The 19,895-nt window shown below is 39.4% G+C and overlaps 1 protein-coding gene across 1 annotated transcript in view; it reads right to left on the bottom strand.

Annotated features, from left to right (window-relative positions):
* Positions 1–4,780: 4,780 nt before the first annotated feature.
* The window catches only part of LOC119056034 (adhesion G protein-coupled receptor E2-like), a 45,779-nt gene continuing 30,664 nt past the window's right edge, over positions 4,781–19,895 (bottom strand). The window contains 5 exon segments of the mRNA XM_053671943.1: positions 4,781–4,856; positions 16,839–16,949; positions 17,035–17,203; positions 18,200–18,291; positions 18,704–18,770. Coding sequence (XP_053527918.1) covers positions 4,836–4,856; positions 16,839–16,949; positions 17,035–17,203; positions 18,200–18,291; positions 18,704–18,770 — 460 coding nt within the window. The 3' untranslated portion in view covers positions 4,781–4,835.

Raw genomic sequence — 19,895 nt, 5'->3', positions numbered from 1 at the left:
GTTTTGAAATCTGCTGTCTGTAAGCTGGAAACACCACCAGTGGGTGGTGTAGTTAAATAACCTGAGAGACATAGAGCTGATGGTATAGATTCCAGTCTGGGATCTTGAGAACCAGGAGCACTGAGGGTGGAATATAGGTGTCCCAGCTTAGTCAGGCTGAGTTAAGTCAACCTTGCTCTGCTTTTGCATTTTTCTTAGGCCCTCAACCACTTGGATAAGCCCATCCACATTGGAGAGGGCCATCTGTTTTCTCAGTTTACCAAATGCTAACCTCTTCTGGAAACATCCTCATGTAGACCCCAAAATCATGTTTAACTATCTATCTGGGCATCCTGTGACACAGTGAAGTTGATAAATAAAATTAACCATTACAGCCAAATATAGGCAAACTTTGGAAATGGTACAGATTCAGTTCCAGCAGTACAATAAAGTACATATTGCAGTGAAGTAAGTCATACAATTGTTTTAGTTTCTCTGTGCATGTAGAAGTTATTAAGTGAGCAAAGCATTATGTTAAAAAAACAATTTACATGCTCTAATTAGAAAATACTTTAATGCTAAAGAGTGCTAACCATTCTGAGCCAGTTAGAAAAATGGTGCTGATATACTTGCTTGAGGCAGGTTGCCACAAATCTTCAATTTGTAAAAAAATGCAGTGTCTGTGAAGTGTAATAAAGTAAAGTGCAATAAAATTAGGGTATGCTTGTATCTATAGCAACACCTCACCTCTGCCATTGTAGCATAAAAACAGCTATAAACACTCATAAACAAGTGAATAAACATGTTGTGTTTTAATACAACTTTATGTACACCAAATTTGAATTTGACGTAATGTTCACATGACACAAAACATTCTTCTGCTGACTACTTTCGTCAATTAAAAATCTAAAACATTTTTTAGCTTCTGGGCTGTACAAAAACAGGTGGTGAGCCAGGTTTGGCCTGTTGGCTGTTGCTTGTTGACCTCTGTCCTAGGATGTTCAAGAGAGCTCTTTGTCCTACAGTAATTTATTTATTCACTATTCAAATATTTGATTAGCACTTGCTCTTTTGAAAGGGATGATGCTAGATTGAAAGAAACTAAAATGAACAAGGCAGACATAATCTCCATGTCCAGGATCTTGAGGACCTTTGTATTATTAGTTAGCTTAGGCTGCCATAACAAAACCTCATAGACTGGGTGTCTTAAACAACGGGGATTTATTTTCTCACAGTTCTGTAGACTGAGAGGTTTAAGATCAAGGTTGACAGAGTTCAGTTTTGGGTGAGAAGTCTCTTGCTGTTGTGCTGAAGTCCACCTTCTTACTGTAGGCTCACAAGGGCTTTTCTCTATGTTCAAACATGGAGAGATTAAAAACAAAGGAAAACAAAAGATAAAAAGCTCTTGTGTGTTTTTTGTGACAAGTGAAAAGGGCACTAATCCCATTATGAGGGCCCCACCCTCATCTAATTCTGATTATGTCTCAAAGGCTCAATCACAAATACCATCACATTGGGGTTAGTGCTTCAAAATGAATCTTTCTGGGGGTGTGGGGGTGGGGAATACATGAACATTCAGTCCACAATAGTATGTAAGGTGGGAAACTAGGGGACCTGGAAGATACAGTAGAGTAGATACTGTGGGGACAGGGTATAAAGTGGACATAGCCATGGCTGGGAAGGCAGGTGGGAGGGAGCTCTAGGGTTAGCTGTTGGAAGCATTCCTAGATGATTATGATTTAGGAGGCAGATCTCAGCATTTACCCTTTTGCTTTCTTTTAAAATCTGCTAAATCTACTTTATTTATAATGGGAATAACAGCATTAATTTTCTCATGAATGTTCTGGGAGAAAATAATGATTAAGTTCTAGCGTGAATCACAAAGACAAACTAGAGCTAACTAGGGAAAGTACGCTTGGGGGTCTCCCAGCTCATTGCTTTAGAACTAAGTCACTGAGTCAGAAACAGCAAGGAGAAACAGCTCTGAAATGGGGTTCCACTTCTCACACTGTGGTCCCAGCACAACTCCACTCCCATCAAAGGGAGCGGGGAGGGGCTAAGACACAAGGGTGGAGAGGCCTGTTCCTCCAGCTGCACTTGGAGGGTCTGTTGTAATAGCTCGCATGGCACAGAGTGCCCTCTTTCTGGATCTGATGGTCACTGTCTGGATGAGGAAACAGGAGCTCATTCAGGATTGAGCCCCCCGGTGGAGAACACAGGATCTGGGCACCTGCAGCGCCTAACAAAAAACCGAAAGTCAGGAGACCACAGCGCACAGTACCAAAACCTTAAGTTTAAAGGCCAGGGGCCACAAAACTACTGACAGCGGAACGTGCAGACTTGGAGTTTTCCCGGGGGTGACTTTGATATGTAGAAGTTGGATCTGGGTCCTAGTGACCTGAGTACTGGCATGAGTCTGGGTTATGGAAGTTCCTCGGGGTTAGAGGGGCAGCCTCAGCGGTAAAACGGCGGGGGGCACCCTGGAGAAGGAGGCATGGATAGAGTGAATGGAGGGACCCGTAGGGGTGGCTGGGAACCGAGCTGGGCCAAGTCAGCCTTGCCCTGGGGCATTCTGGGGTGGGAATTTGAAAGGCTGATAGAACAAGACAGGGGTTTGGGAAGAACTGCCTGGAAAATTTTGCGAATGAAGATGGGAAAATTGGGAAGATGGTGAGAGGACCTGATGGGAATTGACTTGTATTGGAGGAGACTTGTGCAGAGAAAAAGGTACATCTAGGAATTTATGAGGAATTTATTAATAAATAACTAATTAATAGTAATTAATTAATATGTGTTTATTTACTTTCCTGTTACCTTTTATTTACAATTTCCAAGTTAAGATGAATTTGGACCAATACAGTAAACACACATATGCTGTTCATCTAGAGTCAACAATTGCAACAATTTAGAGTCACACTGAAGTTCTTTCTTAACGCATATGCACATGTATACACGTTCTTGCTGGCAGATATAATGACACTTTATTTTAAAATATTTATTTATCAAATATTGAAGAATTTAAATAATATTCTCACATAACTATGATACTATTATTACACCAAAGGAAATGATCAATTTTAATAACTTTTTGATAATTCATTTTAAATTATAGTCAACATACAATAGTAGTACCAAGTATACAACATAGTAATTAGATACTTGTTAATAATAATTATAATATCTGATACATATAGATGATTTCCCAATTGTCTCCAAAATATTTTTATGGTTGTGTTTCTAAATCGGAATCCCAATATAATTGACATTAAATTTGATTGTTATATTGCTTTTGTCCGTTTTCTAGAATAGCCTATAATTACTTTTTCAAGTGATAGTAACTATTTTTTTTAAATGATACTGACTTTAGAAGTGTCCAGATCACCTGGCTTGTTTAATGCTCTATATTCTTGAATTTTCTGATTGCTTCCTCATGATGTCAGTTAACTTCTTATTCTGTTCCCTATATTCCATGTATACTGATACTTAGGTCTGAAAGAACAGATCTCAGCAAGCTTTTTCTATAATAGACTAGTTAGTATTTTTCTGGTTTTGTGGCCTTGCAGTGTTACAACTATTCAGGTCTGACATTGTAGTATGAAAAAAGCCATAGACAACCCAGCAGTGAATTATTTTGATGTGTTCTAATAAAACTTTATTTACAAAAGCAGGCAGAGGCCCAGATTTAGCCTGCGTGTTAGTTTTCCAACCCTCGGTCTAAAAGCTGGGTTAGATTTAGGGTAGAGTGACTTGCACATAATTCATCATTTACTGCACATGGGATGTCGTAACTTCATGTCTTATCAGGAGACATATAAAGTCAGGTTTCCCATTATTGACAATGTGAAGCTGATCATTAAGTTCAGATCTCCCTATTGTCAATGTGCACTTTATCCCTTGTAATTAATCAGTAATCTGTGAGTTGTTTTGGGGGGCACTGTAGGACTAGCCTGTTCTCCAATAGCTTTTCACATTGTGTTTAGTGCCACTTACTCAGTATTGAAAAATCATAACTTTCTACTTTTATCTTGTCTTTTACGATCATTGGCTGATATTTTTAGGTATCACTATGGACTCATGAATGTTTTTAATGTTCTAACCATTTACAGTCATTTTCTGTGGTGTTCAGATTATACAAATGTGGTCTGTGGAAACCCACAGGAAATTTCTTTCAGGTGTAATTGCTTTGGAATTAGATCTTGCCTAGATCACATGCTTTGGATGAAATAATACATATAAATACATCTTACATGATGTGCTGTAGGAATATACGCCTTTTCCAAGCTCCATTAGTAAAATGTAAGGATGTAGAGACTGCATTGATTTTCCTCTAACTTTTTTTTTTTTACATATAAGCTCAGTGAAATCAGGACCTGGGATCTCTGTGAAACAGATTGTAAGAAAACTATTTTTTGAGTGAAAAATCAGTAAGTCTCTAGACATGAAGAGTAAAGAAGTCAAGGCATGCAGGTAGGGAGACCAAATACAGGTATTTGACTGGACATTACTTTCCTTTTTTATGATCTCATAAGAAAGATGTTTGGGGATGGTTTTCCTTGTTATGCTTGAGGGACATTTTTGTAGAGAAACAGGTTGAAGTTCAGGGCTTTAACCCAGGACAACCGAGGAACCGGATCATAGCTCCCTGACTATTCTGGGAGTGAGCTGAAGCATGCTGTGTGGACCAGAAAATCCCAGTTCCCTAGCAGTTGAGTGTCAAATGTTTTGTGCATGCTCTCTCCCACAATGGTGCCAGGATCAGTTACTGGTAACAGACAGAAAAGTATTTTCTGTACTCTTTGCCCAAAGGATGACAGGTCAGTGTTTTCCTTATTTTCCAGGAGACAGGATCATCTGGTTTAGTTGTTAATTTTATTCTCCTGAGAAGGAAGAGGTAAAAATGATACCGTGCTAAAAAGTGTAGGACCTGTACTATGACAACTAGAAAACATTGTCAAAAGACATCAAAGAAACTGAAAAAATGGAAAAAATATTGCATGTTCAGGGATCAGAGGATTTAATATAGTTACACTGGCAGTATCTCCACAGTGATCTACTGAGTCAACACACTCCTTATCAATATCTCAGTTAAATTTTCCTCAGAGATTGACAAACACATTTTAAAATTTATATGGGACTTCAAAGGGTATAGAATAGCAGAAACAATCTTGCAAAAGAAAAACAAATTTGTAGAGTTGATGCCCCAGTTTCAAACTTGGTACAAACTATAGTAATCAAGATATGATGGAAGATTAAATGTCCAAAAATGAAACCTTGTATTTATGATGAATTAGTTTTCATAAATATGCCAGTACAATTCATTGATGGTAAGAACAATTTTTCAATAAATGATGATGGGACACCTGGATATCCAAATGTGAAAGAAGGAGAAGAGGAAGGACCATTAAGGAACAAGTATAAAGGACCCATGGAGAAAGCCAAAGGTGGGTAGGATTGAGGGTGAGAGAAAGGGATGGGAGGGGAAGGGGAGGTTGATGGGGCAGGGGAAATGGAGATTGAACAACAATAAAAATTCAAGCACAACAATAATTGTGCTTGAACAACAATAAAAATAGATAAGCTCTGGCTGGCACAGCTCAGTGGATTGAACCAAAGGGGTTGCCAGTTCAATTCCCAGTCTAGGGCACATGCCACGGTCGCAGGCCAGGTCCCCAATAGGGAGTATGTGAGAGGTGACCACACAATTATGTTTCTCTCCCTCTCTTCCCCTCTCTCTAAAAATAAATAAACAAAATCTAAAAAAAAAAAAAGGATGCACCTCACACCATATTAAAACCTCAAACAATTTTAAAAAATTAATTCCAAATAAATTATATACCTAAATATAATAACTAAATCTGTAAGTGTTTAGAAAGAAAACATGTATTAATTTTATAGGTATTAAGCAGTTGTTTAAGTATAATACTGACAGTGCAAATAAACAAAACAAGATAAATTGGACTTTACTGATTTGAAAAACTTTTGTGTATCAATGGTCACTATCAATGGTATAAAAAATCAATTAACAGAATGAAAGAAAAATTAAAAATCATATGTCTGACAAGGGACTTGTGTCTACAATATATGTAGAATGTTTACAACTTATCAATAAAAATAAATGACTCGAATGAAAATAGCAAAAGACTTTAAATAGATATTTCCCCAAAGAAGGTATGCAAAAGTCTAATAACCATGTGAAATGATACTCAACATTATTAGACATTAGGGAAACACAGATCAAAAGCCTAATGAAAAAGCACTTTACATGCACTAAGTTATGAAAATCTAAATGAGCTCTGGCTGGTGTGGCTCAGTTGATTGAAGTGTCATCCTGTAAGCCAAAAAGTTGTGGGTTTGACCTCTGGTGGGGACATATGAGAAAGGCAATTGATCCATGTTTCTTTCTCACAATGATATTTCTCTCCCTCTCTTTCTCCCTCCTTTCCTCTCTCTGTAGAATCAATAAGCATGTCCTCAGGTTATGGTTAAAAAAAAACCAACTAACTACAACAAGTTTTGATGAGGATGTGGAGGAAATTGGAACACTTACATATTTCATCTTCTCGTAGAACTGGGGAACCATTTTAGGGACTTTTATGCTACACGGTAGTCTATAAAATATTTCTTTTGTGAAGATAACTGAGTTTTATGTGACTAACTACTGGAGGAAGGATAAGAGTAGATGGGGGAGACCAGCCAAGCAAGGATGACAGCTGAGTTTAGGGAGGTGTGGGAGGAGGTGTTGGGGTCAGTGTCAACAAGGCAGATCTGTGACTGCTGAGAAGAAAATACTAGCATGGTTTAGCAATGAACTGATCTGGTGCAGAACAGGGTAGGGGAGAGGATAATGGTAAGGATTTTTCAGGTCTTGACTGGTACAATGAGATGAATGGAGATGCCACTCAAAGAGATGAGAAACCCTGAAGAGGAGTAAGTTGGTAAAAAAAAAAAAAGATAAATTCTTTTATTGCCACATTGGGCTCTTCTGAGATATCTAAGTAGAGACGTCAAGCAGGCAATTGGGAAGAGTTTATCTGGGGATCATAGGTAGTTCAGAGCTACAGAAATATATTTGGCCATCATTTCCTTCTGCGTGGCTCACTGAGTGCCTTGCCTTGTAGACAAGATTGTCTATAAGGAGGCTATAAGGTGGTAATGGAAGTGCTGCTAAAACAAAGTTAGGTAGAATAAATGGAATCTAAAGAAGATGAAGAAAGCTCATCCAGAAAGGGAGAATGCCAGGGATATTGTAATTAATATAGGAGCTAGGGTCAAAAGAGAAGTTTCATAGTAAAGGCAGTAACCACAACATCCAAAAGTAATGACTGCTACAGTGAAATGAGTGGCCAGAGGGGAAATAAAGCCAGGGCCCTCACTACTGCAATCTAACAAAGAACTTAACACAGGTGGCTAAAAGCAAAGGAAGGTGTGTCTCACCCATTAACCCAGTAATTACTGAGCCTGGTCCAATAAGGTTGCCAGGCATTCCGAACAACACAAGTAAACTATGATAATGCAGGGGGGAGCCCTTGAAAGTCTATCTATAATCTCCACTAACTGGCAAAAGGAAAACCTTGAGACTGTGTATGCATCCCAAGTCTTAGAAGGGGTAAGAGGAGGGGAACTACAGTGCCCTCAAAAGCCTCTAAAACAACTTTAATGAATTATCTGCCTCCTATCATTTACAAAAGGGACAAATAGAGTCTAGATCAAGATAAGGATTCAGACTAACAGGCCCCCATCTCTACCTACATTTGGGCAGTCACAGAAAACTGGAACCACTTTTACCCACCAATAGAAATGTAATTTCCTTACCCCTACCCACCAATTATATAAGTCTTAAGAACAAAGGACTCAACCCTTTTTGGGCACCTGGCCTCTGTACACCTGGGTGCCAGTCACCCAATCTCTGCATACTCTGCTTTTGACACCTTTGCTCTGGTTTTCCCACTAGAACTTAGTGCTAATAAACTTTGCATGCATGCTAATAGGCTTACTGACCTGTAATTCCTTACTGTGTTTGTGAGAAGAACCAGGGTTTCCCCAGTAACAAGAGGACAAACAATATTTATTTTATCCAGTGATATGAAGATCATCACAGGCTTAAAAGAAAGCAGGAATGGTGGAGACAAATCCCAGTTTTGATTGTGTGAAGCAGAGGGAGAAATCAAATGTATAACTTAATACTTTTCAATAAGGTAGAAATTTCCCACGTGGCAATAAAGGTGGAAAGGATGCTGTTGAGAAGGTGGGATTGTGCAAGGATCAGAGAGAGGATACATGAACAGTAAAGTAATGGGAAAGTCAAGAATGTTGGGAAGCAAAATGTAATAGAAAGATTAGGGAGGAAGGAAGATGGTGATGGAGTAGGAGGGAGCAGATTCCACTTCCCCATACACACGGGAGACAAACCTGGCTGATCTACAGAGGAACAGAGCAAACGGCCAACAGTACCCCAGCATATATGAAAATAAGAGACCAAAAATTGTAGCAGACACTGAAAAACAAGACGGTAAGGAGAGTGCTTCAGGACAATAAGGTCCCAGGGACCAGTGTGGGGACCAGGGTGGCTGTAGCCCCAGGCCGGCACCCGGCACCAGTGTTGGGTCTACCACAGACTTCTTGGGAGTGATGGGCCTGCCACAGAGACCTTGGGAGAGAGCTGGGTCAACTGCTCCCTCCCTCCTAGCCAAACAAGGTATAAGCAGCACTGGGAGAGACCTGGTTGCTTGAAGTTGCAGAGAGGGGAATAAGGACAAAGAGACAAACACACAGGGGCTGTGAGAACAGGCAGAGTTTGTGGGCACTGGCTTGGGAGAGTTGAAAGTCTCACAGTGACATGCACTGACCCCCGATAGTCACCGGTTTGGCTGGAGAATTGGGCTGTACGAAGAGGCAGACTTGAGTAGGAGGAATTTTTCAAAAAGAAGAACTGTTTGGGGAATTCTCTGGCAACAGATGCTTGGCCTACTCCCCTCCCAGCCGGGCAGCAATCCCAGGTTTTGAGGAAGGTTGCCTGCTGGAGGCTGTGGGAAGCTGCAGGAAAGACCCTGTGTACCCCCACAGCACTGGGAAGGGACTGAGGCAGCCTAGCCAAGCACATGTGCATGCGTGTGAGCCCACATCCCAGCTCACAGAAGTAACTGTGAGGAAAGAGCCTCTGAGAAAAACCTGAATCCCACGAATCCCACACCAGAGATGCTGAGGAGTGGTGCCAGACTAACTCTAGACAGAGTGCATGCAAGAATGGCTGACTACACATTGGGAAGGGAGAAAAGCTATACCAATTGCCCCTCAGCCTGCTGCAGCCAGCAAGACCAGAAAAAACATTTTGGCCAGTTTGAAACCAACAAGAGGTGTTTTTTTTTTTTAAAGTAATCTTTTATTTTTGTTTTATCTTTCATTACTTTTTTCCTCTCTTTCCTTCTTTCTTGTTTTATTCCTTCTTCCTTTTTTTCCAACTTTATTTCTTCCTCCCCCCTTCTCCTGCTTTTTTTTCTTTTAAATACCCACAAGTGAGACAAAAGAATCTGGAACTGTGAAAGGACCACAGTTGGACCCAAAGAGGGGGCATCCCAACAGCTGAGACAGTGAGACAAATTCCACTTTGCTATTGCAGAGAAACTGCAAATTACTGAATATTTATAGTATTATTTTAAATTATTCTCACATCTTTTATTTTAATAGTATTTTTGTATTCTTATTCTTTCTGTATAGCCTTCTTTGCTTGGCTGGTTATATTGTTAGGTTTCCCTTATTCTTTCTTTTACACTGTATTGCTAATTTACTGTCCTTCATGTCACTTGTGTTCCTTTGGCACACTACTCAAAGTTCTATACCCCCTATTCTTGTTATCCAGATCACATAGATTCTGTCATATGATTGTTGCTCTACTTTAGTGGTTAACTCTATTCTCTCACACACTACACCTATTTACTACCCTTTACTCTCACCTTACTTCAGAATCTTACCTCCCACAACCACACTGCTTTCTAGATCCAACTCACAATTATTCCCTCCCCAACAAGAGTCCTATCTTTTTTTCATACTTTATTAAAAGTGGCTAGTTGCGTGGAAGATCACAGTTAACACTATACATAGCCAAAGGATCTTCTATCTTTTCTCTACTGGCTGCTACTGTAAATATCATAGAATACTCTCTTGCTGTCTTAAACCATTTTGCCTCCCCTCCAACTGATTACAAAAAAGAATAGGTGGAAGTGGTGAACACCAGGATACATACTGGAAGAGGAAGCCTACCAACAAAGGAACCACCAACAGATAACAACAGAAGAAGGTAAAGGAGGGAGTGGAAACCTCACAAACCTCAATCCAGGACCTATCTGAAAATATGAATAAATAGTGGAGAAACTACCCAGTATGAATAACTGAACAAGAGTGAAAGAAAATCCTCAAAAACTTGTACACATGGAAGAACTAGCTTCAACACAAACTGCCCTAACCAGCACAACAAAATACAAGAGGTGGTGGACAGAATGACCATCAATTAACCAACTGGTAGGCAGAACTCACAAAAGGAAGACCCCAAAACAATCAAAACCCAAAGACAAATACAGAGCCAACTTAAAGAACAGCCCAAGACCAGTGATCTCATGAGATCAAGCAGACTACACCACCGAATCTCACAGGTATTCTACCACAGAAGTTCACACCATAAACCCAGGAAGCCAGAACGAAACAATTTAAGAAGCTGAAGCTAACAAGAAGAGTCTCACAAACAATGGGAAGACAAAGAAACAATCCCCAAATGAAATGAAAGGAGAAAGCCTCAGAAATAATGCTAAATGAAATAAAGGCAACTCAACTCTCAGATATTGTGTTAAAAGCAATGGTTATCAGGGAGCTCAATGAGCTTACAGTGAATTACCAGAAACTACAGGGAAACTACAATGAACTCACCGCAAATTATATCAACATGAAAAAGAAAATGGTAATATCAACAAAGGCCAAGAGAAAATGAAGAATGCAATATCTGAATGGAAGAACACAGTGGAAGAAATCAAAAGCAGGATTGATGAAGCAGAAGATCGGATCAGCAAGTTGGAGGACAAAGTAGAAAAAAACACGCAGAATAAGCAAGAAAAGGAAAAGAGGCTTAGAAAGAATGAAGAGGCATTAAGAGAAATGCAAGACAATATGAAATGTAATAATATCCATATAATAGAAATATCAGAAGGAGAAGAAGAAGAACAAGGGATAGAAAATCTACTTGAAAAAGTAACGATGAAAAACTTCCCTAATTTGATGAGAGAAAAAGTCACACAAATCCAGGAAATAGAGAATCCCAATCAAGAAGAACCCAAAGAGGCCCACTTCGAGACACATCATAATAAAAATGGCAAAATTTCAAAACAAAGAGAATCTTAAAGGCAGCAAAGGAGAAATAGGAAGTAACATACAAGACAGCCCCAATAAGGTTAGCTGCTGACTTCTCAAATGAAATTGTCCAAGCAAGAAGAGAATGGCAAGAAATATTCCAAGTAATGAGAACCAGAGGCCTACAACAAGGCTACTTTACCCAGCAAGGCTCTCAATCAAGATAGAAGGCCAAATAAAGAGCTTCCAAGACAAAAGAAGTCTAAAAGAATACACCTCCACCAAACCAGCTCTGCAAGAAATACTAAATGGTCTGCTTTAAGAAAGGAAGAAAAAGAGAGTGACAATGAGAAGCACAGGTATAAAAATGACAATGAATTAGTAACTATCAACAATAACCTTAAATGTAAATGGATTAAATGCTCCAATCAAAAGACATAGAATAGCTGATTGGATAAGAAAGCATGACCCACACATATGCTGCCTACAAGAGACCCACCTCAGGATAAAAGACCTACACAGACTGAAAGTAAAGGGCTGGAAACAAATTTTCCAAGCAAACAAACAGGGAAAAAAGCTGGGGTAGCAATACTCATATCAGACAAAATAGACTTCAAAAAAGGACCATAAAGAGAAGCCCAGAAGGTCACTTCATAATACTCAAAGGAAGAATCGCCAAGAAGACATAAACATTGTAAATATATATGCATCCAGTGTAGGAACACCCAAAATACATAAAGAATATCTTAGAGGACTTCAAGAAAGATATTGACAGCAACATAATTATAGTAGGGGATTTTAACACCCCACTGTCAAAAACAAGCAGATCTTCCAAACAAAATATCAAGAAAGATATTGTGGCATTGAACAATGCCCTAGATGAAATGAACTTAATTGATATATACAGAGTCCTTCATCCCAAAGGCGCTAAATACACATTCTTTTCAAATGCATATGGAACATTTTCAAACATAGACCACATAATAGGACACAAAACAAGCCTCAAGAAATTCAAGAAAGTTGGAATCATACCAAGCATTTTCTCCGACCACAAGGGATTGAAGCTAGAAACCATCCCCAAGGGAAAAAACCCCAAATACTCAAAATCATGGAGATTGAATAGCACGCTATTAAACAAAGAATGGGTCAAGAATGAAATTAGGGAAGAAACAAAAAGTTCCTTGAAACAAATGAAAATGAACTCACAACAACCCAAAACTTATGGGACACAGCAAAGGCAGTCCTGAGAGGGAAGTTCATAGCAATACAGGTCTACCTAAAAAAGACAGAAACATTTCAAACAAACAACCTAACCCTATGCCTACAAGAACTCTAGGGACAACAACAAAGACAGCCCAGAGCAAGTAGAAGGAAGAAAATAACCAAGATCAGAGCAGAACTAAATGACATAGAGACTAAAAGCACAATTCTAAAGATCAATGAATCCAGGAGCTGATTTTTTGAAAAGATAAGCAAAATAGACAAGCCTTTAAGCAGGTCCATCAAGAAAAGAAGAGAGAGGACTCAAATAAACACAATCAGAAATGAGAGAAGAGATATTACAACTGACACCAAAGAAATACAAATGACTGTAAGAAATTACTATGAAGAACTGTATGCCAAGAAATTTGAAAACCTAGGTGAAATAGACAAATTTCTAGAAAAATATGATCTTCCAAAACTCAGTGAAGAAGAAGCAGAAAGCCTGTACAGACCAATAGAAGCACATGAAATTGAAGCAGTAATCAAAAATCTTATGACACACAAAAGCCCTGGACCAGATGGTTTCACAGGAGAATTCTACAAAGCATTTAAGGAAGAGCTAACCCCTATTCTTCACAGACTATTCAAAAAAATCCAAAATGATGGAAGACTCCCAAACTCTTTTTATGAAGCCAGCATCATCCTAATCCCCAAACCAGATAAAGATACAGCAAAGAAAGAAATCTTCAGGCAAATATTGCTGATGAACATAGATGCTGAAATCCTCAACAAAATATTGGTAAATTGCATCCAACAATACATTAAAAAGATCATACACCATGACCAAGTGGGATTCATCCCAGGGATGCAAGGATGGTTCAATATTCACAAATCAGTAAGTGTAATACATCACATAAACATAAACAAAGACAAAAATCACATGATCATATCAATAGATGTGGAAAAAGCTTTTGATAAGGCACAACACCCATTTATGATAAAAACACTCAGCAAAGTGGGAATAGAGGGAGCATTCCTCAATATAATAAAGGCCATATATGCGAGACCTACAGCCAACATCATACTCATGGACAAAAAATAAAGTCTTTTCCAGTAAGATTAGGAAGAAGAAAAGGTTGTCCACTTTCACCACTTCTATTCAATATAGTATTGGAAGTTTTAGTCACAATGATCAGACAACCAAGAAAAGGAAATAAAAGGCATCCAAATAAGAAAGGAGGAAACAAAACTGTCATTGTTTGTAGATGACATGATAGTGTACAAGGAAAATTCTATAGACTCTACCCCCAAACTGCTCAACCTAATAAATGAATTGGCCTAACAGTGGGATACAAAGTCAATATCCAGAAATCAAAGGCATTTTTGTATACCAACAATGAAACAGCAGAAGCACAAATCAAGAAAAAATTCTATTTAATATAGCAAAAAGAAAAATGAAATACCCAGGAATAAACCTTACCAAGGAGGTGAAAGACCTCCATGCAGAAAACTACACAACACTAAAGAAAGAAATCAAGGAAGACACAAACAAATGGAAACATATACTGTGTTCATGAATTGGAAGAATTAACATCATCAAAATGTCCATAGTACCCAAAGCAATTTACAGATTCAATGCAATACCTATTAAAGTACCAATGGCATATTTCACAGACATAGAACAAACACTTCAAAAATTTATATGGAACCTGAAACAACCCCTAATAGCAGCTGCAATTTTGAGAAAGAAGTGCAAAGTAGGAGGGATCACAATACCTGATATCAAACTGTATTACAAGGCCACTGTAATCAAAACAGCCTGGTACTGGTATAAAAACAGGCACATGGACCAATGGAACAGAACAGAGAGCCCAGAAATAAACCCAAGTCTCTATGTCCAATAATATTTCACAAAGGGGGCAGCAACATAAAATGGAGTAAAATAGCCTCTTCAACAAATGGTGTTGGGGGAACTGGACAGCTATGTGCAAAAAAAATCAAACCTAAGCACCAACTTACACCATACACCAAAATAAATTCAAGGTGGATAAAAGACTTAAATATAAGTCGTGACACCATTAAATTCCTAGAGGAGAACATAGACAGGAAATTCTCAGATGTTTCACACAGCAATATTTTTACTGATATGTCCCATAGAGCAAGGGACATAAAGGAAAGCATAAACAAATGGGATTTCATCAAAACTAAAAGCTTTTGTACTGCTAAAGAAAACTATTAAAATAAAAAGAGAACCAACTGTATGCTAAAACATTTGCCAATGATACCTCAGACAAGGGTTTAATCTCAAAGAATTTATGCAACTCCCCACTAAGAAGACAAGCAACCCAATCAAAAAGTGGGAAAAGGAGTCAAACAGACACTTCTCCAAGGAGGACGTACAGAGGATCTAGAGACACATGAAAAGATGCTCAATATCACTAGCTATCAGAGAGATGCAAATTAAAACCATAATGAGATACCACTTCACATGGTAAGAATGGCCATCATAAACAAAGCAACAAACAAGTGTTGGAGAGGTTGTGGAGAAAAGGAGTCCCATGTTCACTGTTGGTGGGGTTGCAGACTGGTACAACCATTATGGAAAACAGTATGGAATTTTCTAATAAATCTAAAAGTGAATATGCCTTTTGACCCAGCAATTCCACTGTTAGGATTATATGCTAAGAACCCTGAAACACCAATCTAAAAGAACCTATGCACCCCAATGTTCGTAGCAGCACAATTTACAATAGTCAAGAGTTGGAAGCAACCTAGGTGCCCGTCAGTAAATGAATGGATCAAAAAATTATGGTATATCTACACAATGGAATTCCATGCAGCAGAAAGAAAGAAGGAGCTTCTACTTTTTTGCAACAGCATGGATGGAACTGGAAAGCAGTGAAATAAGCCGGGTGGTGAAAGACAAATACCATATGATGTCACCTTTAACAGGAAGCTAAACAACAAAACAAACAAGCAGGCAAAATATAACCGAAGACACTGAAATAGAGAACAGGCTGACAGTGACCAGAGGGGAGAGGGGAGGTAATTTCAGGGGAAAAGGGGAAGGGTTTACAGGAGCAAGTATAGAGGACACATGGGCACAAACTAAGGGGAAAGGAAATGGGAGGGAGGTGGGTAGCACTGGGTGGGTGAGCGTAAAAGACAGAAAACTGTACTTGAACTACAATGAAAATAAATTAAAAAGAAAAGAAAAAAAGAAAGATTAGCTCGCTATCCAGAAGCACATTTTGTCTGTGGCAATAGAATTGCATGAGGAGAGAATGAACCAGGTGTCAAATGCCTGGTGTTTTGAGAGCACAGAGTTGACTTTGCTACATCCTGCTGAGTTCATTTGCTGTGAAAGAGATTGGTAGAAAATTTGCTAGAAAGAGGAGCTAGAGGAATGAGGCTTTTTGAGGAGTGAAAAATTTTGGAAAGAGCAGTGGTAGAGTGTTGGACAAACAAGTGAATGAGAAAAATGTGTAAAGCTTGGCAGGCATTGTGATGGGGTCATGAAAGTTGGGAGAAAATAAATGAATTGTCTGAAAACCTCATACAATTCATATAGACCCTGTGAGTCCCACTTTCTTCACCTACCAAGTGGAAACATAATAATACATATCTCCAAGTGCAGATGTGAAGAACATGTGAATAAAAGCATGAGACAAGGTTTTGTTAACCAGAAGATACATATGTTCATTGCCTTTCCCAGGATTTCTCCTCAGCCCTCTGTGATTCTCCATCCTGGCTTGCATTATTTGTGTATGTTGAAAACATGAGAAGTGGTAGCAGAATCTGATGGAAAGTCTGAAATCCAACTAACACCTATTTCCCTGACTGTTATGATGACATGTACCATGCATTTGTCATTCTTCATATAGAGAGGAGCCTGCAACGACTTGGGACAAGAGGTGGTGCTGTGACTGTGCACTTTGTGGGTCACAGCTTCACACTACTAGTTCCCACTTGTTAAGCTGACCATAACTTCTCTCTCTGCTTATGAGGAAGTTTTGTGTCTTCTCACTCAGTAAGATTAAAAACCACATGCACCATATCACACAAAGTGGGTGTTCTACACACATGGGGAGTGAGAAGGTAATCATTTGCAAGGTTAAGGTGAGCACAGAAACACAGTGAGTGAAAGTACAGGTAAACCTCTATTTATGACAAGAAAATGCCTTGGAGTGAGTCCACAAGTGAGGGCAGCGGGAGCTGTGCTAGGGCATCTCCTGCTATACACATAGTTGTCTAGTGTGATGGGCATGAGCTTCTTGAGTGGATCAGTTGGTTAAGGGCTCTGAGAGCAATACGGGACCTACCACGTTGTCTTTGGAAGCTTCAGACATGGCCATGCTGGAGAGGGTGTACTTCTCAGAGTCCACTTTGGTTTTCTTGATCCTTTTCAACCACTGCCTGTATTGCTCCCAGACCTGCAGAGGCAAAGCATGTTCTGAGTCAGCTTACTGAGAGGACTGAGAATAGAAAGGGTGCTGGGTGGGAGTGGGACTGTGGTACCTGCTGGCTGAGGAGACAGTACACCAGGAAGATGAAGACACCCTGCAGGCTGTTGATGATTGTGAAGAGATAGGCCATGGCATGGGCAGCTGGGCCCAGCTGCAGGATTCCCAGACACCATGCACAGCCCAAGATGAAGAGCTGGGCCATTGCTTTAAATGTCAGCATTCTGGATAGGAGGAGAAGGGAAGCCCATGGTGCACCCAGAATAACAGATTAAGGCCACTCTCATCTCCACCCATGGATGCATGTGACTGACTTGTGATTTACTTTGATTTCTACACTCAATAATTCTCTAAACAAAAATGGTGTTAGGAACTGTGATGGCATTTTGATTTGGACTGAAGTAGTAATAATTTTCAATGTGGGTTTCAAAATGATCATAACGTATCATGACTGTCCCTAATTTCATTCAACTGACATTACTGAAGATGTTCGATGTATCTGACTCTGTGCAGGGTCTTGGGTTTAAAAATACGAAACACAATTTCTGTGTTCACAGACCTTACAGTTTCATGGAAAGATTAAAACAAATGGTTACTTATAATATTTGTGATGTGTGAAGTATCTCTCTGCCTGGGTCCTGTCCAGTACTGGTCCTGTCTTCTCCCTTTCTGTGAACTGTCCCCAGGTATGTTTTGCTCAGAATAGAGGCCACTCATTCTGTGCAAAGTTGAGGAAAGCAAAGGACACCCCAAGCCTTTCAGAAGATGTGGTATATGCATAAAGAACCTGATTATAGCAGGTGTAGGAGTGGAGAGGACAGAGGGAAGAGCTTCCACAAAGGTGTGGGCATGAAGGTATGTGCTGGGTTTTGGGAACAGGTAGGTGATTTCCTAAGAGTTTTATAAACATGAAAATGTTCTTTGGATATTTTTATAGGGCCATGGAAGCAATACTGTGTCATATAACATATAACAGAACAAAGTTAATCCCTCTGTAGCTGAGGTAATTTCATGCTGGCTTTATGCAGAAATAAAATATTTTTGGCTTGCATTTCGGCAGCAAAGCATAGTATCTGAGCAGGTTTCCAGGGAAGGTGGCTGGCTTTCTCCTCCTGTCCTCTTAGAATCCCTGTGAAAGGATACCAGGAGCTTGGAACCATAGGGCCCTGCTCCTGGACCCTGCTTTGTGTGGGGCGGTGTGCCCCTCTGACCTATCTCACCTCGTGTTCTGGAGGGTGGACACATCCTTGTTGAGGGAGGAGAGCTTGTTTTTCAGAATCCAGATGGTCATCAGAAAGAAAGCCAGGTTAATCTGTGGAAACCCCACGAGGCTTAATGAATAAATTTCATATCTGTATAGCTTTCTCCTAGCTCATCAAACACCTAACTCAGCAGGAAAGAAGCTTTTGCATTTCATAGCAGTCATAGAAAAAGTGACCGACCATCTAGTAAGTCTTGGTTCTTGTTGTCCTGTAAATGGAGTGACCAACTTCCAGTTTTTGCAGTTTACAGAGGAATTTTCACATTTCAGCACTGAAAGTCCAATGCCTCACGGAACCTTTGCATCCTTGTTTTAAACCAAAAGTTTTGCCTTCTGTAAGCCCCTTTGGTCCTGGGAAAATCAGAATATTTGTTCATCCTGCCTGTTACCCCTTTTATACACCTGCTCTTTGACTGACCCTCAGCTGAGCAGGAGGGATGCTCTGATGCCATCCTTTACTCACAGAGATGATGATGCAGACAGGGCCAAGGAAGGTCCATACAAATCCCTGTTGTGTGTGGAGCCAGCATCTAGGAGAGGGATGGAAAGGGTTCGGAGAACATATTTGCCTTTGTAGATAAACAATAAATAAATTAACATATCCTTCACTTTCCACAGTTTCTTCTACCTCCTTTATTATTAATATTAATATTGCTTTTTTGGTAAGAATACTTATGCAAAGACCTACCCTCTTAGTAAATTTTAAGTCTATAGTACAGTATTATTAATAATAGGTACCATGTTCTATAGATCTCCTTATCTTATTTGTCTTTCATAATTGAAACTTTGGGTGTGCCCTTGGATATATGTGATGGTCCTGGCTGTTTACTTATCTTCAAATTTATCAGGTTTTTGCTTCCAAAAAGGTTTTTTAAGTCCTGGACCTCAGATATGCTGGCAGAAAAGTATATACATTTTTAAATGAAAAATCAAGATTTAATCAATAAATTAATTGATAACTTATTGGATGAATATTTTGTCTCCTTTGTATTAGCACATGTGACTGACCTGAAGTACAAGTTGCAATTAAGATAGACTGGTCTTATTTTTCAGGGAGGCCCCAGCTGGGTGGGAAGGTCATCAATTAGACAATAGGAACAATCAAGGTGATGAGTTTGTGATCAAATATGAAGAGCTATGAGAATAGGTAGCTGGAGCAATAGCCTAGTATGGGGTATAGGAGGTTCAGGTAGTTGGGAAGGGTGCCTGAGACAACCGATTGTGTTCATTCTGAGATGTGAAGGATGAGCAGGTGTAAAGAGGTGAGAAAATTTGGGGACATGCCAAATGATAATAAAAATATAACAATAAACTGATAGTAGTAATTCAGGCTCATGTGCATTATATAATTTATTCCTCATGACAACAGTGAGACTCAAGTGATCACAGCTTGGCATGTAATGCTTAAGAAAATGTAGTAACTCAGGGCCACACTGAAAGAAATGATAGAACTGGAAATGATCCTAAGTGAGATGCTTGTGAATGAGTTGGGAGGTGTGAGAACCATGGAGTTAGATGGAGCCACCAGAAGACTCAAAGTGAACACTACTGAGGCTGTGTTGGCAAACTGCACCTTGTGGGTCAATGGGGCCACCACATGACTTTGTAAATGTGTTTTACTGGAACACAGTTGCACTCATTCATTTTCCATATTG

The sequence above is a fragment of the Artibeus jamaicensis genome, unplaced genomic scaffold (assembly GCF_021234435.1).
Source record: "Artibeus jamaicensis isolate MK-2021 breed Jamaican fruit bat unplaced genomic scaffold, CSHL_Jam_final contig_1870, whole genome shotgun sequence".
Classification (NCBI taxonomy): Eukaryota; Metazoa; Chordata; class Mammalia; order Chiroptera; family Phyllostomidae; genus Artibeus; species Artibeus jamaicensis.
This window is presented reverse-complemented; position numbering and strand designations above follow the sequence as displayed.